Source organism: Corythoichthys intestinalis, chromosome 6 (genome assembly GCF_030265065.1).
Source record: "Corythoichthys intestinalis isolate RoL2023-P3 chromosome 6, ASM3026506v1, whole genome shotgun sequence".
Taxonomy (NCBI): Eukaryota; Metazoa; Chordata; class Actinopteri; order Syngnathiformes; family Syngnathidae; genus Corythoichthys; species Corythoichthys intestinalis.
Window position 1 is genome coordinate 31,421,325 of NC_080400.1, and position 20,600 is coordinate 31,441,924.

General features: G+C 39.2%; 1 protein-coding gene across 3 annotated transcripts in view; it reads right to left on the reverse strand.

Moving 5' to 3' along the window:
- The window catches only part of rpa1 (replication protein A1), a 49,976-nt gene that overhangs the window by 10,780 nt on the left and 18,596 nt on the right, over positions 1 to 20,600 (reverse strand). For all 3 annotated transcript variants that reach the window (XM_057838275.1, XM_057838274.1, XM_057838273.1), the window contains exons 9-13: positions 17,535 to 17,603; positions 17,156 to 17,348; positions 16,928 to 17,064; positions 15,557 to 15,705; positions 4,565 to 4,694 (exon numbers count right to left, since the gene is read on the reverse strand). In XM_057838275.1, coding sequence (XP_057694258.1) covers positions 4,565 to 4,694; positions 15,557 to 15,705; positions 16,928 to 17,064; positions 17,156 to 17,348; positions 17,535 to 17,603 — 678 coding nt within the window. The remainder of the gene's footprint in view (positions 1 to 4,564; positions 4,695 to 15,556; positions 15,706 to 16,927; positions 17,065 to 17,155; positions 17,349 to 17,534; positions 17,604 to 20,600) is intronic.

Here is a 20,600-nt window from a genome sequence, read left to right on the forward strand (position 1 = left end):
TAGAAATGCCATTACACTTGAGAACACACACATCACTTAAAAGTTAGGTGTTTTTCCCACGTGTTTCGATGAAATTTCCATTTGTATTTTTAAGTTCTAGCTAAGTTTTAAATTAGTCTAAACTGTAAGTCCTGATAGGATTTTGAGTTTTTGCAGTGTTCAAAATAGATGTATTGTAACATATCAAGTTATAATATGGCGGGGATATTTGCATGCGTTCCTGAATGCACCGCGTGACGTGCAGGGGTGAGGGAGGTGCGGCAGAGCGAGCGTCGTACCTTCCTGTTGTGGTTCTGGCGGGTGCGTGTGTGTCGGCTTTGGCAGCAGCAGTCGTGTGTTGGTTGTTCCACAAGTTCCCAAAAAATAAATAATTGCAACCTAACGAAGCGGGTGACTCTTTGTCAGCGTTACAGTATGATACCTGCTGTATTGGAGCACATTAGGGGCCAGTGCTACTTGGTGTTTTATCCAGCAATGACTACTGAGCTAAAATTGACAGTTAGCATTATTAAGTTTTTATTTTACACCCTCATCATTCAACAGCGCTATATTTTCACAGATTAAATAAAGCCTGTATGTAAGACACGTTAGCAACGCATCGACAGTGGTAATAATGTATAGAAACCCAGCCCTCCACAGGGCTAACTTTACGCGAAGGAGTGCTTTAGGATGGCGGCTGTTTATTAACGCCGCTGACTCTCATTTCGCATCTAGTTCAACATACATGTGATATCTACGAGACGCATCAAAAAAAAAAAAAAAAAAAAAAAAAAATCTACAAGACGCATGAGACGCTACCTGCTGCTACCACAGTAGCATCATGCGGGCTAGGTTTTAGCAACGTCGACGTAGTTTGTAGCGGCTGTTGGCTGCAGTAATCTTTTGTTTTGTTTTTTTAATTTATTGCTTCTTCCTCTATGCACGTGACATCAGCGCGTTGTCCTGCATTAAAAGTAGCCTGGGCAAAATGTGATGCTTAGAGCTGGCAAAATTAAACGATTCCTCGAGGTGAATAAAATTACTCGGATCAGTTTTTAAACTCGAGTTACTCGAGTTGCTCGAGTATTCGTTTCAGCTCTAATCTAAACATATATATAAATGGAACTGTCTGTGTGTGTTGATTCACTATGGACTGCTCGACCGATTTTCTTGAAATTTCACACATTTGTACTATAAGTGTTCTCAGGTTTTGTATCGTAGCACAGCAGATAAGTATCGAAGATCGATGATTGAAAAAAAATCAGGATGCAGAAGGAATAGACCCTACCCACCGACGTCACAGAATCACGTGCTCGCTGTATGGTTCCGCCCACTTGTCCGTCATTTTGTGTCTGTATTATCAATGGTCTCAATTGATCGAGCAATTTATAATGCATTTCATGGAAGACCCGGCGCTTTCGGATGCCGTAAACTCACTTGATGCGTTGCATAAAAGGCGTTATGTGGAAAAGCTTCAGTTTATCCATTCGCCAGATCCATATTTGATGCCTAAATCGATGTTTTTCGACCCGCTGTCTCCGCCGTATTTGCCTGACATCTGCTAGCTACCCTGAACTGTACAACTATCTTGTCCACACAAAATCAGCCTATTCTCACGAAAGTTTGAAAAACCTTAAGAGCGTGGAGGCTTATAAATACTTCGTTGCTGGTTGGGTGAAACAGGTCCTCGTCCACGAAAATTCGGCAGGAATCTATCTTGTGCTTGGAAAGGTGAGTTACGAAATTTTCAATTCAAAATCTTTTGTTATTGCTAACATCCACTGTCAAGTCTAATGTATTTCATGTCGTTTGTCAATGGAGTTAGGGCTTTTAATGTTTATATGGTTTAGCGATAGCACTCTCACTACATGCATACGTGTATGTTGTCGGCGATTAGCCTAGCAATGATCTTAATTGTGGTTGTCAGCCCAAAACCCTCTAAATATATATTAAATGCATCTTACCAGATATAAAATGACTACTACATAATCTGTGGTAATCGTTTGGAGCCCAGTTTCCTCGTCGAATTGCAGCAGCCCATCTCGCTCGCTTCTCTCCGGGTCTCTCGGAATCCGGTAGAACTTCAAGTCTCTCCGTCTTCTCCGTCTATCTTCTCTGTTATTGCAACCGACCGCCACACACGCCTTCACCATTGTGATTATTAATGTTAACGAGCAGAAAAACACGTCGTAAATAGGAGGAATGTACGTAGCCGTAACAGGGAAACATGATGTGTTGACGGACAATTGGGCGGCACCAGTCAGGAGGAAGGAGTTGTGACGTCACGTGGGTAGGGTCTATAGCCCGATTTTACCAAATTTGACACACTCAGAGAGTGACATCAATAATTTCTCAGAAGTTCCAAGGTTGCAGAGCTTACAATAGTGCAGAAAATCGACAAACTCCCAAAAGTCGATATATCCTGATGGCTCCCAAACCATATGTCGGATTTTAACGAAAATTGGCAGATTCGTTTTTGGGCTCATTGAAAGTCACCATGGAAATTTTCATACCGAAGCGCCCCCAAATAGAGCGACAAATTGACAATTCATAAACTGAATAGGACTACTTTCAAAAGTGGCGTTTTGGGAATGTAGGTCACAGTAAGGTCACGTTACGCGCGAGAAAGAAAAGTAGGTCACAGTGCAGTGGCGTGAAATTCGTATGCTGTGGAGTTAAACTGGCACCTTTAAAATATGCCGCTATGAATGGGTTCAAAGCCGTACTGTATATGCTTGGGTAACAACAGTTCTATCATTGAGACAGGTGTCCCCAGAAGTGTACTCATGCGGCCCAGATTGTTAGGAACGAGGCAAAATTGACAAGCTCAGGTGTCCAACGTACTCATTTATAAACACTTTAACTATTTTTCAGGGGAGCAAAATAAAAATAAAAAAATTATAATAACTAGCGGCTCAAGGTGGCTGCTCAGCTTGTTTACAAAGAGGCAGAAGCCCAAGATGCATGATGCTGCGTTTAAACAACTAGTAAAATACGAAACGTTTAATAAATGAGTAGGCAGTTACTATTAAACGACTAGTTGCGCACATCCCTAATTTTGAGGTTTCTTATGTGTCGATTTACCAAACCTTGGCCCCAACAACCTAGCACAAGTAGTATGACCGGCAACACCAGGCCATACTGCTCGTTCATACATCAGGTGCACTGGATTATAAGGGCACTGTCAATTTTTAAGGAACGGAAATAAAATAAATGCACCATATAGTAAAAAAAAAAAAAACGGTATTCATAAAAAAGATCAATAAAAGAATATATCGTTATAAGTTTGAGATCTGACATCCGCATACTGTATGTGGACATCATTTTAATGGTCATGTAGGTCATACCTGTCTCCCAAATGTCAGTATTGTGGCCTACATGACTAAAAATATCCCTAAACCCTTGTTTGCTTGCTTGTTTGTTTGAAATGACCAAAAATAGTCACTTGCCCTATAAATGGTTAAAAAATGTTCAACAAAAGTAATCTGAATAAAATGCAAAATTCAGTCTTAAATATTTTTCTCACTCTAACTATAATTGTGCTGTTATCCTCCAAATTCAATGCAAAGACTTCACAATGAAAGAAATTCTCTCATATGGAATAATCTTTTGAATAACTGGCTGCCAGATTTCCTTTTTAACAACAACAACAACAAAAAAATCTAAATTCAATTTATCGCCCAGATCTAAGTGAGGCTGTAAATCTTTTACTTTGAGTACCTGACAATTGGGATGTATGGTGTGCTCAGCAAAAAAATAACAGGACACCAGGTCAGCAAATGTGCTTCAACTATGTAGTACAGTTAGTATATAGTACTGCATGTTCACAGTTGTGAAATGCACCATGCCACTTGACTTCCATTGGAGTAGCAACCACAGAGGTAGGTACCCATAGCGACCAGACACTTCTGTCCTTGCAATTGTTTTTTTTCTCCTGCGATCGCAAGACTAATGTTTCCTCCCTGCTTCATGTGTCCTTGTTATCAATCCTCAATTTGCCCTTTTTCCCAACTTAATCCCTTCAACATATTGCGATTTTGAAACGTGCCACGCATGCTAAATGAGGTTAACCGCGACTGATAATAACTTGGTGCCAAGTGTCGTTTTCCGCTCCAGCTGATTTATACACTTTTGCCATCACCATTTCCCTTTGCAGTACAAACAAGCAGGAAATTAAAGCGCACATATTATTGTACTTATCCACGGGCTGTAATTTCATTACAGAGGGCAAAGGCGGGTTGGGGGGGGGGCTGGTCTATGTAATCGATAGCAGAGATAAATATGACTTTCAGCAAGAGCAAACAGGCAGACGGAGACGACAGCAGATTAATGAGCTGGAAGGGGAGATCAGGAACCTTTTCAGTATACATAACCGCTGTTGCAGGATTTAATAACTTAATGATTATAAAAAATCATCTGGGCTGCTGGCAGAAAAGAACTTTTGCAACGTGACAAGGTTATACCAAAGGTAGACTACACCTGCACAGTGTGTGTTGGTCTTCATGTGAGCACTGGTTTAATGTTGAGAGCCAAGTATTTGCTTGTGGTTTAAAAACCACTAAACTGTGGCGATGGAGACTCATACCTTTTCACCATGTCCCAGATGCTCCGTTTTTACATCAGATAAGGTCTTCCAGTTGGTGTTTCCCACACCGCCACCACTCCTCAACTCAGTCAGTGACTCTCCGTCCATGCTGTGCCCTTCTTTGTCATACCTGCACAACGGCATACATTTTAGAGTTAAGCAGTGAGGAGAGGGGGAAAACAACCATGAAAATTAACAATTGATCCTACACAAAGCATTCAATTGCTGATCTGTTGCCTTTCATGGCAACAGATTTCCAATTCATTGGGACTGCGAGTGAATGATTGCCAATGATTAGGGAATGAGTTAAATTTCAAAGGTTTGCTTTTGACTGAAAGAAACCCATTTTGAGTATGACTCCACAAAAGAAAATGCTGCAAATGACTTTGTCCACAATGTGAATTTGGTCAAACATTATGATCAAAATGTGCATGACAAGAGCCAATCCGTTACTCTTTTAGTGCTCCACTTTTATTTGGAGCAGTAAAGCAATCATGTAATCTGCCTCTTTGACTGTAGCTATAATGTCAACAGAACATGTAATTTCATAAATTAAAATTGACCATTACGTTTAAGGCACAGTATTTCCACTGGGCAATTTATTTTGGATCTTGTAGTAGTTTAGGTGAAAAATACTTAAAACTCTTATATTTTCTGCATTCATTTCACTGTTGTGTTGTGTAAAAATTAGGGCTGTCAAACGAATAAAATTTTTAATCGAGTTAATTACAGCTTAAAAATTAATTAATCGTAATTAATCGCAATTCAAACCATCTATAAAATATGCCATATTTTTCTGTAAATTATTGTTGGAATGGAAAGACTGCAGTCACTTTCTGAAAAACCGAACCCACGTCAGGTTTAAAATCAGGAACAAAAGTGGCATCTATCAGATTTGAAAAGCTCAAATTTCATGTGAATCGGCAGTGTCAGACCGTTATGAAAGAATCACACATAATTCATATTGTATATATTCAAAAGGATTTGATTTGTGTAATTTCAAGATGCGGTCTGAATATAGCCTTGAACCTGTTGTGTTAACCCCTATTCAATTCAAGCACGGTAAGTATATACATATATTCAAGCCAAGAGTGCACTACTTCAATATATCGGAACTATTACACGATCCTTTTTACGAGTCTGTCAACCATCAGCGGCCCGGGCATTCATTTTGGTGTGTGTTGTTTGATGGCTTGGAAGAGAGCAAATCAGCAGCTAAGAGAAGGCTTTAGAAATAAATCAAGAGAAGAGGGAAAGAAGCCAGCCAGGGTCGGCGTTGTTACGGTCATATCAAAAAACCCATTTTCGTGGAGTGTCCCTAGTAATCCAGAGAAGACAACAGCAAAAGAAATAATAAAAAAAATAAAAAAGTAAGGGTGCAGACAGGGCGCAGTTTAAAATGGTTGCTGTGATACAATGTGTTCCTAATGTGCTGGGCCACAAGGCAAAGTAGCACATGGTTCAGGTTGTAAATGCATGCCCTGCTTCCGGAGGCATGACTAATTGAAAGAATCCCTATTAATGCTGCAGTGTTGCCAAAGCAACACAGCAGCTGTAATGTTCACCTTTTTGCTGACTAACGCCAGCAAACCAGGAGACAAGCGCGGGCTTTACTTTAAATTGTGCCGGTGAATATAATAGTATTGCATGAGGTATCGTTACTAGTAATGTGCTGTGTTATTCTGTGTTTAAAACAAAAAAACCTCCGTACCAGTTTTTTTGTACTAGCATTTTAACTAAATATAAGCAACATGGAAGATGAATGAATGAATGAAGAAATATATGCAGGGGTGCACATAAGTGGTCCGCATGCGCGCATGCGTACTGGACGTAGACAAACGCGCTGGCCCTCAACGGTTTCCATACGCTTTTGCGTACCGATGGCTGACCACTGTATTTGTGGCGGACACGAGAAAATAACTTCTCAAAATGTCGAAGAGGCAGGCCACACTGAGTAATTACTTCCGTGTTCCCCCACCCCGTCAAAAGACAGACAGACGACAGAGACGTCACCGGAGCTACCGAAAAAAGGACTTGCTGAAAAATGGCTACAGGAGGTACCATGGCTAGAAGCAAATGATGCTCGCATGGAAATGCGGTACAAAATGTGCCGTGAGAATCCCAATGTCGCCGATAAGAGCAGCGCATTTTATGTAGGGTCAAAGAATTTCAGCCATCCAAACTTTGAAAAGCACGAAAAAAACAGAGAGCATGTGGCAATTAAGCAAACTATCGATGTCAGACATGACCCCACTCGCCCTATGGACAAGTCGCGGAATAAAGGTAATGCGACATGCACTGACAAACATGTTTTTGCTCGCATTTTACAAAGCTAAACATGCACGTTCAATGAGGTCTTATGAGGAGGACATCCCACTTTTAAAAAGGCTTGGAGTTAATGTGGGAGCCACATAATGCCCTTTATTTTGAATTGGTGCTTTTATGTTTATTTCTTTACATTTCACTTCAAAGTAATGCCAATTTTGTTGTGCCAGTTGATGTTAATCAAGCATTAATTGTTAATATAATTAATTAAAGTTAAATGGCTCTAAGTAAAGCTTGTCATAAATTTATCGCATCAGGTGGGTAGGCTCTCAAGCTCAATGAGGACCAAGTCACATCTCCAGGTCCTCCTCTGAGAACCTGGGCGAAAAAATTATGTGCACCCCTGAATATATGACTTAATTCCTACTTCATGGCTAGGTTCATACCACAGGTCTTAATGCACAAATCAGATTTTTTTGTCATATCTGTTTTTTTGGCATACTCGTTCAGACTGCCTTTGTCCATTGAGACCGTTCAGTATTACGCATGCGCACTAATTCGCAGTCCGACACGCGCTGGGCAAGACCGGCATGCGCAGAAGCATCAAAGCAAATGACTACACATGCTGGCTGTCATCAGTCACCCCAGGGAGATTGATTTCCAAAAAGATGACACAAATAACAGACATAAATAATCCCCGTTTAGGCTTATATTCAAAGTTTATATGGATCGATAGCATGCATGCACTGTCCGTGCATGTCACACACATATATGGGCAGTTAGCCCCGACTCTCGGCCGTGTAAGCATCTTGAAATATTGGTCATATAGAGCTTAGAGAAAACCGATCATTCTAAGGCTTATTTTGATATCATATTTCAGACGGTACGGAAGTGGGACTGGCGACAGCCGGTGCATTCCTTTAACATCCCTTAACCGGCCAGTCGACGAACGAACCGGGGGGCGTTGTCATGAAAGAGTTTCCCACCTAAACCCATTTTTATTTTTTATGACTGTTGTCAAGCCCGACCCTTTCCAAAAAGCCGTGTTCAAGGCAAGCTAGGCGCTAACACACAGCTGCACCGCTACCGTAGAGCGCCGTCTCTCTTGATCTTTGATGAAGTAGTTGCTGCATGAATTCCGATTTGGGAGACTTGACAGTTCAGACCGTGCGCGACACTCTGAAAAATGTGGCCCAGATTGGATTTAAACCACATACGAAAGTGACCCAGATCGGATTTGAAATGGTCCACTTCTATGAGACTTGTCCCGTTCAGACAGTCAAGTCGGAAAAACACGAAAAAAAAATCGGATTTGTGCATTAAGACCTGCAGTATGAACCTAGCCCATGTTTTGAATAGCCAAGTACAAAAGCAATTGTCAACTAACATGTAGCCTGCCTACTGTACATGCCCGTCCGTCCAGCTCAAAAATCGTATTTGATATTGTTATTTTACTGTTAGCCAACATTCTAGCTGTAAATGTGCATTGCAATCCAAAACTAGTTGGGCTATGACTATTAAATTGTTCTTTCAAGTAAAACAATACATTTTCAAATCTCTTATTTACAGAGCCTATAGAAATCAAAGAATATTTGCTGTTAAGAGGCTTAAAGAAGAGGATTTGGACATTTTTTTTGTCTTTAAAAAATGCCTTTAATCAAGATATTTATTCAATGAATGACTGTCAATCAGTTGGTTGTGGGAGCCATAGGATGAATACACTACTCCAATAAAGTGATTCCCAACCATGTGCCGTAACACTTTTGTGTGCCAAGATATAAGGTGTGACATAGAAATTGGTATGAAAGATGTACCTACAACAGATATTCGGCTTTTCGTCTACAGTATGACAGCCACATGAAAAGACATGCAAGATAACAGTGATTTTCCGATTGTCGGCAAAAGGTACAACAACGTCTATCCACCTGGCTCCATTCACATAGAGAACGCAATATGTTCCACCTCTATTTTCTTAGCAGGTTTCAATAATTAACAAAAAAAATAATGCTACCAATTGCAGACTGTTGGTATAACAATAAATGGCATTGCTGTCCCAAATATACGCAGTGCTTGACGACAGAAAATGAGAAGTGCTGAAACAAATGCATCACAGTCATGCAACAGGAGCTGCGATGAAAAATTCGATCCAGCAGCTGTCACTTGAAAGGTTAGACAAACTAGCGTCTAGGTGCTGATGGGAAAGCTAGCATGTTGCAAGCTGTCGGACACGCGCCGTACAGGTGTCAAACATCAGCGTGTGAACGGACAGGCACAAGCTCGAGGTGGTGAGGTCTCCAGAAGCAGTCTCATCACCACCAAGCTACCACGTTTACTCCATGCTGTCAAAGATGCATTGGAAAAACCTAACATTTTTAAAGCCACTTCGCTAGAAAAATCCAATTTAATAAAAGCCTTTTAAAAGATTTTGCCCTTACCAAAGTAATGTGCTCTATTGTAGTCATACTTTTTAGCAGTGTGGTACCCCCCCCAAAAAATATTTGCTGCAGTAAAATATGTGCTTTGGCTCAACTGGGAGAGACTGAAAAACTTAAAGCGTAAAATGCAGCTAATGAGCTCTTGCATCCTTTTTACGACTACTGCTCACAATAATTTAACACCATGACACCAAATAAAAAGTTTCATAATGTTGGGTCACCCATATGTTGGGGACATTCTTGTTCAATTATGTGCATCCTTCTGGCTCTTTTTTGCGTATTCTGCTGTGATGGACATGTCCATCCAATCTCAAGTGAATGTGAATCAATGGCAGTGGAAGGATTCTAGCAGCTTCGGGGGTGGCATATTTAGAGTACATGCTGTTCCACACTAGAAGTCAACTACTGTACATGTGTAATTGCCCTCACACCAAAACACACTTAAATTTTGAAGAGCTTTTACTTAAGGATAGGGTAAAATTAAAGAAATTGAATGCCTGACCAAAAATTCAGTCAATGCTGCATTAAAAAAAGTTATGTAACTAAAAACAGGGCTAAAACAACTGCAGAATGCTAATTAAGTGTGAGGGTCACCGGCCTACGGCGCAAGTGCCTTGTTTGCTTCTTTACCCATCACGTCAGATGAATGAAGGACTGGAATGACAGCAAGGTTGGCAAAACTCTGGCTGGCCTTGAATGACAACTGGGACACTTTGATGTCGTCCGCATGTGGAAGTAAACACGCCATAGCAAGGCTGTATTGCCTACATTTGGGGCTGTGAGGGTTGAGGCTGTCTTCTAAACGCGTTGTTGCCACCTACTGGCGCAAGACATGAAGACATGGAGGAATTTTTCACAGAGGGAAGAAATGTCTGAGCTCTAATAGAGGTAACTGATGTCATCGTCCACGCTCAGTGACTTTATTGTTAACAGAGTTCTACAGGTAACAGCAAATCTCATTTTATGCTTTTTAATCCCATTTTAAACTAAATTCATGCCCATGCCAAACTGCAGATCATTTCACACACAAATTGAAAGAGTTGTCCGATAATGACTTTTTAACCGATATCCCGTTATTGTACAATTCCAAAAATCCGATACCAATATCAAACGGTATAGATATATGCTGTGATGGATGTAAAATATTATGGCTAATTATATTGTGATGTCCCACTGGATACTTTAATAATGATAAACATAATAACTTCAATGTCTTCCAATAAACATGATGTGAAAAATAACTTCAAATTAAGTTATGGAAAAAGTGCCAATATTGCACCACCACTATATTTATTGTTGAAATAAAAAAATAGTGCAAATATCAGTTTGTTGGATCAAATGCAAGTGCAAAGTGCCAATAAGGCACTGACATATCACATATGGCTCACACAGGGCTTCTGGCTCTGGCACACATCTTCAGTACAGTCAGTGGAGATATGCAATGAGTTTATAATTCATTATTTTTCAGTCATTTAATGTTTGCACCATGAATGCAAATGTTCTGCTCACATAACAAATCCCAAGCATCTTAGTTTGGAGACATCTAATGGCCAATAAGCATAACTGCTGTGCTAAGCTTTGACCAGCCATTGTACAAAGGCAGAAGGCGTCTACATTCACTTTGAATGCGTATATCGGCCGATATTTTTGGGTAGCCAATAGGATCAACCCTCTTATCCCGAAATGATCTTACCTTATGTTCTCTTTTCCCGTTAAGATCTTACTTTATGTTCTCTTATCCAGGCTACCCGATAATATCAGACAACTCAAATAATGTAGAATTTTATTTTTTTTACCCGTAGTTAACTGGGATAGGCTCCAGCACCTCCGCGACCCTCGTGAGGAAAAGCGGCATGGAAAATGAATGAATGACTAAAATTTTTTTTTTATTTTTACGTTTTTTTAACGGTCAAGTTTACTTTATTTTTAATTCCTCAAAAATTATGTTTAATGCTAAACCCTTATTCAGGGTCCCCCCAGAATTGATCAATCTAAATTCAAGACTTTTAAGACCTTTTTTAATGCCATTTCAACTGAAAGTTAATACTTTTCTTGCACCCATTATTTGGATCACATTGAATCATATTAAATAAAGCACTGAACATCAAATTTAACCTCAATTACTAAGATTGTTTGACAAAAGAATGCACATATATTGAAGATACAATTAAAACACATTTAATGTAACATTATAAAGAATTTTTTTAAACACACACACGCACACAATAATTATGGACAAAAAGAGGGGGAGGACAGGCTTTAATACCCGTGGACCAGTTCGGGTCGAGCTGGATTTTTTTAGGCCCGATTTTACCTCTAAAAGTCTTGATGAGCTTAAATTGGCTGCAGTTACGAAGTCGGGAATGGTCTCTCCGGAAAAAAAACACGATTTGACCAACATTATGTTTAACAAACTTTTCCAGCGTTATTTCATTGTGTAAATGCATTTATAATGATCATAAAAATATGTAGGCTATTTAAACATTAAGAAAATGTGCGTTTTTTTTTTTCTGCCAACTGAAAATTCGTTACAAAAGACAGTTACAACATCGGGAACGCTCCCTCTGGAACAAAACGCAATATGACCAACATTGTGACAGCCGATGCCAACCGAAAATGACGTAATATCCGAAACAGATCACCAATGGACTCATTTGAAGTATATGAATGGTGGTCTGTTTTGGTATTCAGGATCCACAATACTTCTGCCTGCAGGGTTTTCGTTCCATCGACAAACGCATTCCTGATGCAGAGGTGGGTGGATTCTCCGTTTTGCTGGTTGTGGTGGTTTGGCACGCACGAGTTGCATTTCGATTTGTAGTGCAGTGTATCGTAAAAATTCTATGAGTCATCTTTGTTATGGATTTGAATTTTTTTTTTTTTTTTTTTTTTTAATTTTTTAAAAAATAAAACTTTGTCACAGATATAATTTAGGTTGCACTGAGATGTTCTTGAAAATTAATACCACGGTGAAAAAATTCCGGACTTACAACAGCTAATTTAATACTTTTAATACCTTTAATAATGGAAAACTAAATTCAATGCTTTTTTAATACTTTTAATAACCCGCAGGTACCATGCTTATTGCCTGAATTTTGACAACATTCATTTTAAGACTTTTAATGCTTTTTAATGACTCTCATAAACCCTGGTTAATGTCTGTGGCCATATAGAGGAAAGGTTATTTGTATTATCTTGCTAACGATCAAATAAAACAACCTCCACGACTGAAGTAATTAACAGAGAACAACTAAACTGCCTGCTAAGCAGCACCGCTAACAACTTAGCATTTCAGTCTATAATCAAACAAGCAAACACTATCCCTCTGACAGATGTCCTAAAGGCGCATAGAGCAAATTTTTTTGAAAAGAGCTCTTTGAAAGAGTAGTCTCTTGAGTGCGACTGAAATGAATCATCACAAGAGTCATTGTAAGCTTAATTGATTTGTGCCGTTGCTCAGTTTTCCATCATGGAACAATCAAAGCATGGAAACTGGGTGTGTGGTGGCTGCGCTGAGACCAAGGATTATTAGAACTGCAACAAAGCTTGGTAGCCTCACAATTTCTTAAATGGGAACAATAATACATTAAGGATCACCAACGGGAAAAAAAAAGGACCCCAGTAATCTCGCACACACAAGACGGCTCGCCAAAGCCTCATTTCATTCAGTTTACAACAGTTTGACCTCACTGGGCTTGTAGGCAGCAACATAATTAGCATGATAACTCCAGTTGGGTACTGAAATCCGGTATCAATTTGATGCTGGTTCCGAAGCAACTGGTAGAAACCGGACCAAATAAAAATGAACATTTCAGTTTCTCATTCTAGTGTCAAAGTTTTTTTTTGTGTGTGTTTTTTTTTTTTTTAAACCCAGCCAGCTTGTTCCATAAACAAGCGTGAGTGTCAGTGGCGCTACTCATAAGCTACAGAGTATGGAGTAGCCTAGTTTTCTGTAAATTTTATTTTACATTGATTTATTAATAATATCATGTTACCTATACTAAATTATTCTGTCCGTTCTACTTCCCCGCTGTAGCTAGACAGATGGACAACTCCTCCAATGATGACAGCAATGTATTATTCGTGTCACTTTCATCGCTGATGAGATGACGCAAAAGTAGTGCAAAACTATAACAATGAACATGAAAACAGTTTACATGCAGTCTTCAAATAAAATACAGTGGTACCTCTACATACGATCGCTTCGACACACGAACTTTTCGACATCCGACGTAAAATTTGACTCGCCATTTGTTTCTACATCCGACGACATGCTCGAAATACGACGACAATGGCAGCACCGCACACGAATGCACGGCGGATTTTCTTGTGTGACAAATCAACACAGGTTTCAGAAAAGGTTGGTACAGGTGGTGAAACAAGGAAAAAGTTGATGCTTACCTTCGAAATGAAGATGCAAATGACAGAAAAATATGAGCGTGGGGTGGGCATCCGTGAAATGGCTCAACAATACATCTCCACGGTCCTCCTCCGACCATCGTTCGCCAGTCTTTATAAATTAAGCTGACAATTCTTATCGTCTCCAAAGAAATCGCCAGCTTCGCCACGTTTTCATCATTTCTTTTACAACTTATTCAACACAAAACGCCTGCTGTCTGCCGCAATTGATGGTGTTCTCAAGAGAACATTCAAAGTGAAAGTGAAACTCAAGCTCACCGGTCTGTCTCTGGCACGTGAGCCCCGCGGTGCATTCAGGTACACAAAAAAACGTCCGCCTTATTAGAACCCGATTCGTTACACTATTACAGGAATTATTATTATTCTTTTTATTACATTATTCCAATTTTGATTTATAATTTATTTGTTTTGCTACGTGTAATTGCCATTTGTAATAGCACCAGCAGTATTTTTTAAGGATTTAGTGCAGGTTTTTGGGCTGTGGAACGAATTAATGGAATTATAATGTATTCCTATGGGAAAATCCTGCTCGACATACGACCATTTCGACTTACAAACAAGGTCCTGGAACGGATTAACTTCGTATGTAGAGGTACCACTGTACACAAAACGCTGGAACCATGTGATGATTAACAATAGAGCGAGTCAACACACTGTTAGCAAGAACGCGCTAGTCACTTCTCAAACGCTAACCGTTATCGCATAATACTAATCAGTAGGGGGAGTATCCATTCAAACAGTTTTTAAAAAGTACAAGTAATAACCGGTATCCTTTAAAACTAAACTTACAAATGTAACTATGGTTTTATGAATCCCGTATGACCGCTAGAGGGTTGTCAGCAGGGATGGAATGGAACCCAAGTTTATGATACAGAACCTTAATGATAACAGCGTAAACCACCACAAGGAGAGAAGGAAACTGTAATCATTCTTAAAAAACAAAAGGCTTGGAATTATTTCGGTCATCTATAACACAGTGGAAATGCTAAAAGAATGCCATTAAAGCCAAGCCATTCCGAATTTTGCCATACTTCCATCTAGAGACTGTCTAAATAAATAAAAAAATGTGCTAAACTATTCCTCAGTAGAAATACAGCTATTTTAGATGGAATTGGCAGCAGTTTTGAAGCCTCGAGTGCAGATTTAATGGTGTTCAGGTACTCTGCAGGTGAGCACGTCAAATAATTATAACGAGTCAAGATGTTGGATTTAAGTGCTTTTAATTTTCCTCCTACTCATCTGCAAAGTAGAGTCACAACTCATTGTGATCAGTCAGGTAAGCTCTTGTAATAGAGTGGAAAACAGTACAGTTGGAGCAAAGCAGCTTTAGTTTTGGTATGCAAGCTCTTGACAGATTTCAGAAAGTTGGACACAATGATGTCGGTTGAATATTTGTAAATAATTTTTGAATATTAGCATATAAATATATTTTGAAAACTAGAATATGCATCTGAAAATGGACAAATCCGTGCTGAAGAAGTATGAACGCAACTTTTTGGTCATTCTACGCTTGAAAAAGTGTGTTAATGTAGATTCCATTACACCTGCATAAGCAGAAGTGATGAAGCAGCCAATGTGTGTGCTTCCTCAGATAAAGAATTGTTTCCATTTCCATACAACGTCTCACTGGAGCAATCACAACCCCAACTCACACACACAACTACATACAGTACAACGTGGAGGGTGTAGGAAAACCTTGATAATAAAAATCACTGAATCAGAAAATGCTTCACATTAACTTGGGAATTGGTAACGAGCCATTCATTCCAGTTCTTCCGACAAAAAAATACTTGTAGTGACCCTTTGCATAAAATATAGATGGAGAGGGTGCTAGGATGTATTATGTATTGTACAAAATATCATGTGTGCTTACCAGCCTCGCAGCTTGTACGCCTCAGGGATGTCTGGGTTGATCATTAGAGTGCTGCTGTAGGACGCTGAGAGCGAGCGGCCACCGAAGTCTGAAACCTTGGCGCCCTTGACTGCCACGACGGGTTGAGAGGCGCCATCGAACTGCTCCGCCTGCACAACACACACAAAAAGAACCATCTAGATCTCTCGTCATTTGTTACCCCATTTCTAAATGTAATATGTACCACCCCTGGCAAAAATCATGGAACCAACAGTCTCTGAGGACATTCACTTATTTGTATATGAATAAAGCAGATCACTGACATTCGATAAAACAAAAGTCCTTCAAAATAATCAAAAGAAACAGAAAAACACCCAAAAAAATCTGGGGGCAGAAAAATTGTAGTCATCATCAGTAATGGTTACTTTTTCAGACCAAGTAGTGTGGAAAAATAGAGAATAACTAAATTTGAAGAAAAATATTATTGAATCATCCTGTAAAATATAATTCTTAAAACTAGCACCTGCATCAAATTTGATCTGCTTGCAGTTAAAAAAGTTTTCACGCTGTGGAGAGCTGTTAAGCGAAGGCAAAGGCAAATATACTTGACAAACTTTAAAGGCATAAAATCTAAAGGGAAAGACGACACTTTCATCATGTGCATTTCAGCGTAAAGAATCTTGTTTAATTAACCAAAAAGAAACAAAACCATAATTCAAAGAGACCAATTCTGGTCTGTGGATATCCAATTCTAGTTGATTTTTTAAACCATGCTGCCATGACTCAAACTCCAAGTATGCCATATAATAGAAAAAGAATAGAAAGGGGCATGGGGACAAAATAAGATTACTTAACCAATCCAAGCCTAAGAGGGTGGCGTATACTTATAATTTTGTTGTTCGCAACATATTTAAGGATCCCCGAGCAAAAGGTAGAGAAATCTTTTGCGCTTGCTGTTTGGCACAAACCAACTTGTGTGGCTCCAGCAGGTCCCAACAGTAGAGAAAGGCTAGACAAACATGAGGAACTGTTTTCATCCAGTCATAAACAAATAAAAAATTGGCAAACTGAGCACAGTCCCAGCGAGCTGCAGGTAACAAATCAACATCTAGAGCAACAGTACATATCCGCTCTATTGCAGGGCAAGTTCTTCTACAGAATGAAGACAAAAACAGAAAATCAGGACATATTCCGGGGGATAAGTGAAAAAGATTGTTGGTGTACACAGAATCAGGAAGGGAATGATAGAAGAGACCTCGAGAGGACTGTAAATACAATATTTATGCTGTACTTCTCAATCCTTGGGACATGCCCAAAAAATACATCCAGGGACTGAAACCCTTACTCTGCAGAAAATATTGACACATTTGTCAACAAGAACAAGAAACTCACTTCTTCTCCCCACAATGTGAGCGACACAATCTTGCCGGATGTGTCCATCAGGTTAAGTGTCCTCTTGGACACTTCTCGGTTGGTCTTTGTGGTCAGGCGAGTCACCTCATCCACACTCTTGCACACACCTATAATGTCTGTATGAAGAGCGGGCATAAACATTTAAGCAGCCTTACATGAAATGATAGGATGTGGTGGAAATTTGCTTTAAATTGGCGGAGATCTTACCCACGATGGCATCCTTGTCCTTTTTCTCCAGGTCGCCGATAGAGATAAAGTCGCACTGCATTTTGGGGACATCGGAGTTGTCCTCACACGGAACGATGGAGGTCTCCCCATTCAGCGTTATCTCATAGTCATTCTTGACTGAGGTGTACTGCTTGTTGGCCACCTTCAAGGAGCCCTTTGTGATGTAGTACACCTGAAGAGACCAGAAACTGAATTTGGCCCATCATGAAACTTAAACAATTTAGCTTCTTCCATAAATTTGAATTTGACACTTCGACTTGCAAAGTAAATTCAGCCAAATTCTAGTATTAGACTGAGGACCAAATCTATAGCTGAACAGCTCAGCTATCAGGAAGACAGACATTTTGGGAGGGCTCACCTTGCCAACCTCGATGAGTTCAAAATATTTATCCACCTCTTGGTTGAAGCCGGTCACCCTGATCTCACCCTGGAACCACAATGAGGTTTAAACATTAGGGGTAGGTCAGCTGGCCAAAGAATAATCACAGGGTTTTTCTTTCTTCTGATTTCAATTATTTCAAGATATTTTTTTCTCGATTTGTCATTCTTTTTTTTAACTGGTAGTTTAGACTCTGGACTGCAAATTAAAAATAATAGTGAGTAGTAAAACCTTTACTACAATTGAAAATAAGCCTGTCGCAATATGCAATAATTCCATTTATCGCGCGATAAATAAAAATGAAGGCGGTAATTTTTCCGCTGCGATTTATCGCCTCGCGTGCACGTGTGTGCGCGCGTGCTGCAGACGTGCTGTTAAAAGTTCGGATTCCTCGTTACCAACTGCGCAAAATGCATCTTCGTTCCAGGTCCGGCAAAAACTAGCACCGGACCCAATCGTTCCCATTATTTCCTATTGTTCATACCGGTCGCGTCAGTGCTCCGGAATGACTGTGGACCATCTACGGCGCGCCGGTATTGTTGACATGTGGGCGCTCCCGTCAAGAGTGACATTTCACGCGGGGCGGCTATTTTTCGGCATAACGCCGGATATTTACAACGAAGTCCGCCAAAACATTGTTACCGACTTGGCTGCTACGAACAACCTGAATGAAATTAAGAGCACTGTTCTTCAAACTCGTCCTGTTTATGAAAGTCGATTGTCATATGCTGGTGTTGTGTAGTAATGAGCAGACGTGACTTCAGAAGTACTTGCTAACTTTTTTAATGCGCGCACACGCTAGATATCATGAAATGGCAATCTAGATGTGCTGCGTCCCATGCCGTTGGCTACGTGAGCCCAGAGTGATTATGGGACACGTAGTCCATATACTACATCGATGAATTCTAAACTGTCATGACTGAATGGAAGTTAATAAGGCCAAATCAATCCATACCAGTGACTATAGAGAATGTTGCAAATATTGTTAATTCAGTACGTGACACAGATGGATTCGGACCACAAATAGGATGTCTTGCTCATGTAGTAAACCTAGCTGCTAAGAGAGCTGCAATCAACAGTGTGCCCTGCCTCACTTTACAAACAGTAAAGATTCTTCTCAGCACTTTTATACAAATTTTTTTCAGATCAGTAAGAAGCAAGCACATAAATATTATGCACTAAAATGCATGTTTATATGATGCCAATTAAATTTTTGCTTGTTAGCAAAAAAAAACAAACAAAAAAAAACAAACAAAAAAAAACAAACGGGAAATGAAAAAAAATATATAATTGTTATTTTTTTTACAGAGCATTAAATGTATTGAATCGGATCGAAAATCGTGTCCCCCGTATCAAAAATCGTACCGATCCGTGACTTAACTGTATCGTTGCATCCCTATGGAACACCATTGCAGAAGCTATGATGGGAAAAGTTTTCATTTGCCTAAATGCTTAAGTTATTAAGTGCAATTTAAAAAAAAAAAAAAAAAAAAGTTTAACACATTTTATTTATTCTATGTTTCTGTGCGGTATCAGTATTGTTTTTTACTTAAGAGGCATGGTCTATTGTTTTTAGTTGTAATTTCTTTAAAAATATTTTTGAATTGAATTTAAGAGTATATATTTATCGCGTTTAAATGGGTGTACTTAATCTACTAATATATACTGTATTCTCACTGTGTTATTGTAAATTGGTTTAAAAAATTGGGGGGGGCGCAATAATATCGCATATCGCAATAATTTATGAGAATAATTATCGCACACTAAAATGTTGTTATCGCGACAGGCGTAATTGAAAATGAAAATTACGCTACATCTCGCAAACAACTCTTTTCACAGACAATATTGGAATCAGCAGACAATTTCTTGATCTATGATATGAATCATAAAATCTGTTTAATTGAAAGTAAAATGATCCTCCATCTTTTAAGTGCCCGATTGAGGAAGTAAAGTCCAGACTGGAATATTTACTGTATGAAGGGCTCTCTCTAAACATACCATAAAAAAATGGCAGCCATTGTAAACCTTATTTGAGCCTAAATTTAAAAGATGGCAGCTTAGATAAGTTGAAGGAACCAGAGCTACAGCCTCACAAGTTTTATATTTAAAAAAATAAAATAAAAAAAAAATATATTTTTTTTTTGCTTCTCTTACATTTGCCAGTTCAGTTTACCCATCTCCATGTGCTTTTCACCTAAATAGTAATGCAATTTATTTTAATAATTGCCAGTGAAATTTTAATTTAATCTGATTTCCATATATTGTTTTGCAGATATTGCTGAATTTTTATTTCTCCTATGAATACGCCCAGAATATGAATACGCATTTCTTGGTCAGGCATTGTACTGGAGTTGCTTATTAAAGTTAACAATGATTGACAGACAGTTAAGGTTTGATTCTGCCAGAGACGCTCATAAGCAGAAACTTTAAAGCGCCTCATGCATCGTTGAACTTGTTAAACAGTTGCTGTGGCAATGAATTGTGTGTAAGCGAGCAGCTTGAGCGGATTTGAGTGGACTCCCTAAATGAAGCATTTTTCTACTTTTTAAATGGATTGGGCGTTTACTTTTTTTTCTTGTTTAAAAATAATTCAGTGGGACAATAACATGTTTAAAACACATCATAATTAATACATTTGAAGTGCTTAAAAACAGTTTATTAAAATATATATGTATAAAGTGAAAAGTGAAAAAAAATCGTATATGTATTTCTTTCCAATGATTAATCTGAATAAATACATTAAATGCACTTTTTTTGGGGGGGGGGGGCTACTTAGCAGTTTTTCCACTTATCGCGGCGGGTTCTGGTCCCAATTAACCACGAAAAACGAGCGATCACTGCTGGTTAACCCTGGTCTCTGCGACTCTGGAGTGAAAACGCCAAACGAAGTAGGCGTATCCTGTTTCCCAGACTACATAGGTGTGTAGTTTTCCCCTGTCATCGAGTGTGTACACAGGTTGCGGCTTCCATTTGTGGATGTCATTTAGGTTAGGTTATTGTGTTTTATGTATGCTGTTCTGTAATGATAAAAAAAGAATTGACTAG